Genomic DNA, 10000 nt, shown 5'->3' on the forward strand with positions numbered 1-10000 from the left:
CCTAAGCACTTTTCGGGAAAACCCTCAGCCTATAAAAACCTAAATATCTCAGCCTTCGAAGCACATAAAATCATGAAACGAGTTGCATACAAAAGTTAAGACCACCCTCTTGCATTAGAATGTGTGTGTTTTTTTTTTTTTTTTAAACCCTGAAATCTCAGCCTGTGTTCTGCATCTATGTCGCTCCTAACCTGGCTCTCACGAAGTTTAACGAAGATGCACGAAGCACGAAGGGTCTGTGTGAGAGCCAGGCTATGTCGCTCCAGGCATCTAGGTCAATGTAGCGTATACACAGCATCAGGCTTAAATGGGTTAAATAAATTACATGTTTTAGTGCAAGATGAGATGAGAGTCGTGCAAAGTTGTGTTATATCAAAAAATTTATAACAATTATACTATCATAATATCATACATCTGCATTCACAATGAGAGACACACCATTTAGTAAACTCCTCATAAATCAGCCTTGACTGTTAACATTAATGACTGTTGACAATATTACATGAAGCATTATAGTCCATAGCCTCTTACTGCAGATGGTGTCGCCGGCGGGCCTATTCACTATTTACTGATACTCAACTACATCATAACAACATTGCTATGACAGTACTGGGAGCCTTAAGGAACCGATTAAGACATTGGTGAGAGTAAGGTTATAACATAGGCTCTGCGCCAAGGGGTTAATTAGGCTAGATAGGAATGAATCATGAACTGGTTAACTGCATTCCATGCATTAATAGCATTACTTTGTCCCCTACTATTTTGTATTGTGTTACCAACTGCAGACCGCAATGTTGGTCACCTTCTTTTCATGCCATTACAAGAGTCCTCAAACCAAAATCCAGAAAGGCGTAAACTATTACAAAGACGATGCCAACCTTGGCACTATTGACTTTCCAACATAGTACAGCACAAAGTAGTGTATGAACACTTAATGCACCACACAAAAATAAGGAAGGATCTACGGGAAGGATTGTGAAACAATCACACATAGGCCTAACCATTTTGGGTTTTTTGGTCTGCCCAAATGGTTTCCCTCTACGATTCTGTCACCAGCTACTCCGTATAATGTGCAGATCTTTGCTTCCTTTCATTGTTGGCCTGTCAACAAGTCAACACGCATCAGCTGTATTCATCCGCTCAACTGTCATCACAACAGCAAGTAGAAGCACAAGCAAGGAAGTGTGTGTGCTTTGACCCAGCGTAAAAAACTGTTTGTGTGATCTATGATAGGTTTAGGGTGTCTTGTTTGAGAGACGCCATAATAACCTAATATGACTGCCAAGGTTTGTCTCTGGCGCGAAGGCATCTGCAAGACATGCCGATAGGCCTCGATGGTAAGACCTCGTAAAACAGTAACAGCAGACCTGGCATATCTCTAAACTGACGTCCTTTTATGACTTTATGGATATTCAGCGTAAATGAAAGAAAAAAATGTAGGTCACGATCCAAACAGGAACTCCTTATCGGTTTGACTCAGATTGGGAATACGTAACTTTGTTTAGTGTTTAACAAGTGTTGTTAACGGCATACAAGGATTTTTGTAAAGCATTTGTAAAGAAAGATGGACAGCATATTCTATGACCTTCCAAACAGACAGTTTTAGTTGTAGTTAACTTTGAGTCTGCCCTTTTTTTCAGAGCTTGGTTCATGCAAATGTGTACGCTTGGTCCTACACTGGAATAGATAAGAGTAGTGATTATCACATGTAGTCTGCTATCCTGCAGAGGTAAAGGGTAGTTGGGTTCAAACAGGTGTTCATTTCAGAGTGACAGACATACAGGCAAAAAAGTGTGTGTGTGTGTGTGTGTGTGTGTGTGTGTGTGTGTGTGTGTGTGTGTGTGTGTGTGTGTGTGTGTGAGAGAGAGAGAGAGAGAGAGAGAGAGAGAGAGAGAGAGAGAGAGAGAGAGAGAGAGAGAGAGAGAGAGAGAGAGAGAGAGAGAGAGAGTAACTACAACTAACTACGTTTAGATATCTGTGAAGCTGAGGCATTTTGTGTGGTTTAAATACTGTGGCAGAATCACTTAACCTATCTGGCGCCGTCAGTTGGTGCAACTGTGATAAGGGGCCACAACATCACACACATCACCTACACACAAAAGCACTGCCTCCCAGGCAGACAGACTTACAAAGCATCTGTGCCATCTTCTAATGTTGGACAGCCACTCACTCACATACATGCTCAAAATCATTTGGCAACAGAGATTGGGAAAAAGAATTGATGACAACAGGTGTGGTGTATTCTTTCTTCTCTTTCTCACACATGCAGGCAGACAAACACACACACACACACACACACACACACACACACACACACACACACACACACACACACACACACACACACACACACACACACACACACACACACACACACACACACACACACACACACACACACACATCTCATGCTAAGATTGCACTGCCAATGCAAACACATGGACACACACAGACACGCATTTGTAAGCAGAGAGAGAGGGGGGGGGGAGACTGGTCATTAAAGGTTATGGGAGCAGGGAACGCACCTCTGATGTACTGTAACTGTTGCCAGGGGGGTTGATGAGCTTTTCGCTATGCAAAGCAGATAGGTGACTGAAAGGATTCCTTTGCAAATGTGTGTGCATGTATCTGTGTGTCTGTGTGTGGGCAATAGTGTCGTTGTGCATTCTGACGCACACACTCAAATACACACACACACATACCCACACATACACTCTCACATACACACACTCTCTCTCTCCCTCCCTCTCTCTCTCTCTCTCTCTCTCTCTCTCTCTCTCTCTCTCTCTCTCTCTCTCTCTCTCTCTCTCTCTCTCTCTCTCTCTCTCTCGACACAGTCTCACTTTGTTTGCCAGGTGTGAGACATAGTAGTGAGAGATTAACTTACATTGCACAGACAGTGTAGATAGACTGTGTGTGCTCACACAACAGCACAATCTGTAAAACTGGCTGTACCAGTGGTGTCTAATTCCACATGTCTAATTAATATAATCCTGACAGACAGGAAATGTTGTGGTGTTAATTCAACTCTTAAAGAGCTCATTTAAGTCCAAATGACGTCAAACCAACTCTCTAAGGGTTAAATGAGCACTGCAGAATTTACTCTACAGAAGTTAGGGGACAATGCTGTCTCATTAGGAGTGTATTAAGTTGCTACAAGGTGTCTCTGTCTGGTAAACAGGCTAGTCAGAGTGTAATCACCACAGATCTCTTTCTCAACATATAACTACTGCTGCCTGTTTTCTAACCTTCTCTTCAATGGATGGTCAATGAATAGAGTATTACAGCATTCAAGCTTTGAATGCAAGAGAGTACACATCTTAGCAAAGTGATATGTGATGAATGCTGTTTTATGTGCATACAGAGGTGTACGACCTAGCTATACAAATGGGAGACATTGTTGTCATGTTTTGGGGTATGAAAATGTGAGTCACAGTCGAATTGTTTTGATGTGTGACAGTCCTGTGGCTGTGCAAGACAGAGTGAACGTTGTGCTACACTATTTTGCCTGCTGTGTGAGACACAGTGTGTGTATGTGCTTGCATGTGTGTGTGACAGCATAATGACAGCATGGTGCTTGTGTGCTGGCAGGCTCCAGACCATGGTCCGCCACACTGGATGCAGCATGAGTGCCCTCCCCAGTGTCAGTGCTGAGAGCCAGTTGTCCGCCTCCTGGGCCCCCCATTACTCAGCTACAGATGGTGAGACTCTCTACTCTACTCCCTATGCTCCATCCTCCTCACAGTACCATGTCCACTCTAGCCCCTCGCCTCTATCCACACAGCAGCACCAAACCCCCACCCCCAACTCACCACCGGCCTACCCCCTACTCTCCATCCTCAGCACCACAATTCTTCAGCCAGAACCGTTGGGCTCTTTCCATTAGGGCTCTTTCCATTGTCCTAACTACAGTCCTCCATTGCACTTGTGATGTGCCTCGTGATGACGTCGCAAGATGTCATTGAGGACAGACGTTTATTATGTCGCAAAAAGCGCAATTGAAAGGTCATTTTCTCATTTGCAGTCAGGACGCTGAATGAGGAAAGTCCCCCAAAATGTTTTGTGGCTATAGGCTGACAGCGGGGAAATATTTTTGTTTTCTCCATCGAGGAGGCGAAGGACATCAGCGAAGTGGAAGGCCACAAGCACAGGCCGAGGATGGGAATTTGGATAACGGAATGTAGCCCTACTCTCCACCGCATCCATCCTCTACACCAGGCCTATTCAATTGGAGGCCTGAGGGCCACATGCGGCCCAGACACGACCCACATGTGGCCCCCAGCTGTAGCATTATACATGGCAATTTTGATACTACAGTACAACAAAAGATCTCTTCCACGTGTTGCACATTGAAAATTCAATGCTGTTAAGTTTAAGGTTAGAACAATATGTTTACCATGTGTTAGTGAATGTGCGGCCCAAAATGTGCGGCCCAACTTAACCTTTCCCCTTTGAAATGTGGCCCAACTGAAATTCTAATTTAATAGCCCTCCTCTACACACAACCTAACCACCCCCATTCCAAACCCCATCTATCCTCCACATACAACCATAGCCATTCCAACCACCAACCTCAACCATTTCAGTTCCTCTATTCACATCTCCTTAAATCCTTACCTCTACTCCTGTCCACTTCAGTTTATGCTACAACTTACGTGCAGATGTTTTTGTGTCAACATATTGTTAGTCTAACAAAATCTGAAAGAAATACCGCCAGTTCAAATATTTAGATTTTTGTCTATATTGAGTGTCCATATGAGTTATGTACACACAACATATGGGACTGTCACTGTGTCCTGTCTTCCGCGTTGTCTTTGTTATGGACAAGCAGTGATGAAAGATCAAGAATCATCTGACTAAAATGTTTTCCTGGTTGGCTTTTCCCTACCGGTTTTCCTTTGACCTACAGTGCCCATGGTGACGTCCAGCTACCCTGCCAGCCGACTGTGGGCCCAAGAGCAGCAGCAGCCCCAATGCTGGACCAAGTTCCAGGTGTGGGAGTGGCTCCAGCAGACCCTGGACGTGCACCAGATCGACGCCGGTGGTATCCCCTTCCACAACTTCGACATAGACGGCAGGCAGCTCTGCAACATGAGCTTCCAGGACTTCACCCGCGCAGCTGGGCCCGTCGGCTCCATCCTCTACCAGAGCCTGGCCGACATCAAGTGGGGCGGTAAGTTTATCACCGCCATGAGGCATTACCACCAGCGGGCTACTCTACTTGTTTTTGTTGCCGGCACTGCAGAATCGGGGCCACTGAAAGCTTTGGCTGGGAACAGGACAAAGTTATCTATCTGTAAACATCCCCCCTCCACACACACCCCCCCCCCCCCTGTTGATTCATCATCGTGCACCATGAGCTTGCCTGAATGTGCTGGGGCTAAGACCTGCATTGTAGACAGCCCTGACCTAACTTAAAGGGGAATTACCGGCAACAAGCAGTTCTGTTGCTCACTCTACCCATGACCTGTCAGTATCGGAAATGCTTGATTGTTTTGTTCAGCCTTTTCCGATATCCTGTTGAGCTTATGGGGCCTCGGTTTTGTTTACCCTTAACAGCCCAAATATCACTCCAAGCATCGGCAGACACATTACCACACAGCACTAACATTTGGGATGATATTTGGGCTGAATAATAAATTATGCATCTTCGGGTATTGACAAACTGAGGGTAGAATGAGCAATAAAACTGCACACACACACACAGGCATTGTCCTTTAACCATGGTATACTGTTACACATCACATTTACTAGTCTGCATCTCAAGACTGATTGTTCCTCATTGTTTTTGTAGAGGGTATATCGCTTCAACCCATGTATCTTGTACTCAAGACTACATCTCTGAAAACTACTGCCACAAAAAAAATCAAGCCTGTCATCAAATATTCTGCCATTGTTTGATTTGGACTGCTTGGAGTTTGCTGGGAGTTACATGTATATCACTGTTGGGGTTAGCATTCCAATCGCAGAAAAAGGAAACAACTCGTGTTTTTGTGCATCCTGTACCTATACTGTCTGTAGGCCCTAATACGTGTTACTGTTAGTGTATTGTTTGCACGGTTTGGAAGAACCAGATGGGCAGGTTGGCCCAGACTGTCGGTTTACAGGATAAATGTGCTGCAAATCAACACCTGCCTGATCAGATAAGGTTACTACATCTGACATCAGATCAACAGGATTTTTTTTGTTATCTCATTCACAGCACAGTATGCTCCGGAAATCTACCCAACCATGGACATCAAGACTGAGATAGACGGTAAGCGGTGGCAGCTGTGTTTCCCCCTTTATATTATACTTGAGGTACCCACTAACCACATCCGACCATAGCCAAATTAAAATGTGGCTAATCAGATAGAGCCCTAAAGTAAAATGTGGTGTCACAATATGATGCCATTTCATGCCAACAACTTACTTACCAACTTAATCAGCAGCTTTAAACAAGAGCTGGAGAGTTTAAAACACATAATCCAAATGACTAATGAAGTACAGTGAGTAATGAAGTACAGCATTTTTCAGTCAAGACAAGATATGATAAGCGTTGAGTTTAAACAATTAGAAGGAGTGTACCTTGAGTCACACAATTTCCAACTAACAGCACTAAGATGACGATAAGATTCATTTGTATTTTTTAAGTGAAACAGATCTTCTAATTTTAAAAATTAGAAGGAGTGTACCTTGAGTCACACAATTTCCAACTAACAGCACTAAGATGACGATAAGATTCATTTGTATGTTTTAAGTAAAAGAAATCTGCTGAGTCACTAATATAGTCCAATACACTAACAGAGTCAAGGCCAACGGCTGATAGATAACAACATTCCTCTTCTCATTCCTCACAGAGTTTCCTTGTTCTCTTCTTCCTTTTAAAGACGAAAGTGGCTTCTTCCAAACCTCAGGTACAGTAAATTACCATATATTTACAAAATCATTTAAAGCTAAAAAAATACACGTCGCTCAATGGGCTGAGAATACAACTCTATACTACACCAAAACATCAAATGGTCCAGCATTGACAATATTGTTAGAATGCACAGCCTCAGTTCTCAGTAATGATCTTATCAACGTTCTGTCTCGCAGACTTTTTTGATATCAAACCATCATTCCCAACCTCAGTAACATTGAGTTCACCAGCGCCCTCAAGTCCAGGTGAGCATAATTCAACTTGACACAAGATACAATGCATTTCCGACAAAAAGAAGTTACCTGACTTTATGATGTTGACTGACTGTTTTAATTTTCTCCTGTCATTCCGTCAGACCCAAAGAGATCACATAACAGACCCCATCCTGTCAAAAAACACAGTAAGTACAACACTGTGAAAGCAATACAAACAGCAGCACACGCACACAAACACTGCACATTGCAGACAGACACATACACACAGGCACAAACGTATCCCAACACATTGAACTGAAATCATGCATTCATGATATGATGTCTCAGTCATGTCATACTGACATCATCGGTGAACTTCCTTTCTATTGCCTGTTCCTGCACACTGACCATTTCGCTGTACGGTTTCGGTACTAGACCTTCATCAGGCAATCTCGGCAATCTCTTTGAAGAGATTGCCTGATGAAGGTCTAGTACCGAAACGTCGTTCATTAAAGAAAAACAGCGAAATGGTCAGTGTGCGGGAGTTTTTTCAAGTTGTCTGCTGAGTGACCCATGGGCCATCTCCGACGCACCAGCCAGCTGAGGTGTGCGAAAAAGTTGAACGTATTGCCTGTTCCTGACAGATCCCAGAGGGACGCACCTGTGGGAGTTTATCCGTGACATCCTCCTGAACCCGGAGCGCAACCCGGGCCTGATCAAGTGGGAGGACCGTTCCGAGGGGGTGTTCCGCTTCCTCAAGTCGGAGGCCGTCGCTCAGCTGTGGGGCAAGAAGAAGAACAACAGCAGCATGACCTACGAGAAGCTCAGTCGAGCCATGAGGTAAACAATGATGCAAATGAAGACTCGTAAATTCACCACATCCGGGTCTTCTTAGCCTAAAAAGTTTGGCTGTAACATTAGATCAGAATGGGAGAAACCCTTTGTTTGAAACGTGAAGCATGGATTCACTTCCAGGTATTTCACAAGACAAGGTCTGGCTGTACCCTCTTTTGTAACAGATTCTGACAATCAATACTTGGATCCCACTGGATCTTCATGAGGCATTGCTAGACCTAAATAGACATACTGTACACATTATTATCATTATTATTATTATTATTATTATTATTATTATTATTATTATTATTATTATTATTTATTACTATTATTATTATTATTATTATTATTGTTATTGTTACTCTTTGTTATGTTGAGATGTAGTCACAACATGTGGCCCCACTATTCACTGACACAGCTATGTCTCCTTGGTGTTGTATAACCACAATATCTAAATTGTATCTTGTTTAACTGAATGTTAACTGAATACAATCAATAGGTGGTGGTCATTTTTTTTTTTTTTTGCAGCTTTCAACTTTTTCAACTTTTTAAATATATATTTTTTTCCTACTTTTTTTGCCTTTTTAACTTTCTTTTTGACCTTTTTTGGGACTACCAGAGCAGGGAAGCTTTTCATTGTATATATATGTTTCATATATATACACATGACAATAAAATATCTTGTATCTTGTATCTTGTATCTTGTAATGCGTAGTGTCTTGTGAAGGGTAGAGCATATACACACTATGATTACCTACCAGAAAAATGTTTTCACACTTGTAAAACACAAAATGTTACGGTATATGAAAATTATAGAATTTTGCCAAAAAGAGGGCAATGCGATATAAAGACTTAAATCAGGTTGCTCATAATTGATGAACAGGTCAGTTCATAATTTGTGTCTCTCAAATTTGAAAGGTCATATGCACCTCATATGATAAGAGTCTAAGCTGATTTGAGGCATAGTATTTCCTTGAACTATCAGGGATTCTGAAAATGACATGAAATACCCTACTGCTTTAAAAAAGACAGAATTCTCCACTTCCTCCACAGCTATATTTCCTTTTATGTTCCTGAAAAATGAGCTAAGGCCCTTGAATGACATAGTTTTTGTATCTTTTTTCTTGAAGACCCGATGACATCATGAATGCATTGCAGTGTATGCTTCACCTTACACTATTGCCCTCTTCTTTCAGGTATTACTATAAGAGAGAGATTCTGGAGCGAGTGGACGGCCGAAGGCTAGTGTACAAATTTGGCAGGAACGCACAGGGGTGGAGAGAGTCAGAAAAATGAAAAGGTCACCCCGACACACTATTGAACCACCAAGTAAACCCATTTACCTTATTTATGATGTTGTGACATTTATGTTTGTAATGAAGACATGTACTCTGTGAACCGTCTTTAAACTGTTTGACCTTTTAATTTGCTCATTTGCAGTTTTTTTTATTGTTACTTTGTTTACCTGTGTTTTTGAAAGAACATCCTGTGTATGTTTTTTAATTTTTGGATGTCTGAAATGATTAAAATGTTGGGTTACTTTGTAATCCTGGTTTTCTGAGTAAAGAGACTATCTCTCCAGTCCTCAGTCCAACAAGGATGCTTAGGTACAAGTGGGTGACCGGAATGTGTCTTTAAAGCCTTTCCATGGCAGCCGGATCCCAGCCATACGTCTTGAGGCGCTCCACGCAATTTCACGTCAGTCTGGTCAAGATGGCGACTTCCAATTTAATCTGGGCATTTTCAATGGCTTTACGACAAAGACACATAGGCCCGTCAGTGGTTGGTTATGCAGGTAAGTCTGAGGAATGAGTAGCCCTCAGAACACTGAAACTATGACAGCTAGGCCAGGCTAGAAGATTACAGAAACTTCCCACTTGAGATAGCCTAGCTATGTTGATGGTACTTGCAGACGGGGTGACCCCGAGATATATGCCAAATTGGTTGCTGTGTATTTTTTTCCCTAATGATATGCTCACTGGCAGCCATATTAGAATATCTCTTTGTTTCACTCTTGCTTTGCACTGCCATCTTGAAATACCCATCACAGAATTATCGATATGTAAGTG

At 42.5% G+C, this 10000-nt stretch overlaps 1 protein-coding gene across 2 annotated transcripts in view; it reads left to right on the forward strand.

Annotated features, from left to right (window-relative positions):
- The window catches only part of ehf (ets homologous factor), a 13295-nt gene that overhangs the window by 2311 nt on the left and 984 nt on the right, over window positions 1-10000 (forward strand). Inside the window, exons 2-9 of one of the 2 annotated variants that reach the window (XM_063195977.1) lie at window positions 3592-3701; window positions 4909-5172; window positions 6202-6255; window positions 6839-6895; window positions 7077-7145; window positions 7256-7300; window positions 7739-7934; window positions 9128-10000. The exon at window positions 9128-10000 is cut by the window's right edge and continues 984 nt beyond it. In XM_063195977.1, the coding sequence (XP_063052047.1) occupies window positions 3602-3701; window positions 4909-5172; window positions 6202-6255; window positions 6839-6895; window positions 7077-7145; window positions 7256-7300; window positions 7739-7934; window positions 9128-9227 (885 nt within the window). In that variant the 5' untranslated portion in view covers window positions 3592-3601 and the 3' untranslated portion in view covers window positions 9228-10000. The remainder of the gene's footprint in view (window positions 1-3591; window positions 3702-4908; window positions 5173-6201; window positions 6256-6838; window positions 6896-7076; window positions 7146-7255; window positions 7301-7738; window positions 7935-9127) is intronic. The other variant, XM_063195978.1, reaches the window with a different exon arrangement.

Source organism: Engraulis encrasicolus, chromosome 4, assembly GCF_034702125.1.
Source record: "Engraulis encrasicolus isolate BLACKSEA-1 chromosome 4, IST_EnEncr_1.0, whole genome shotgun sequence".
NCBI lineage: Eukaryota > Metazoa > Chordata > Actinopteri > Clupeiformes > Engraulidae > Engraulis > Engraulis encrasicolus.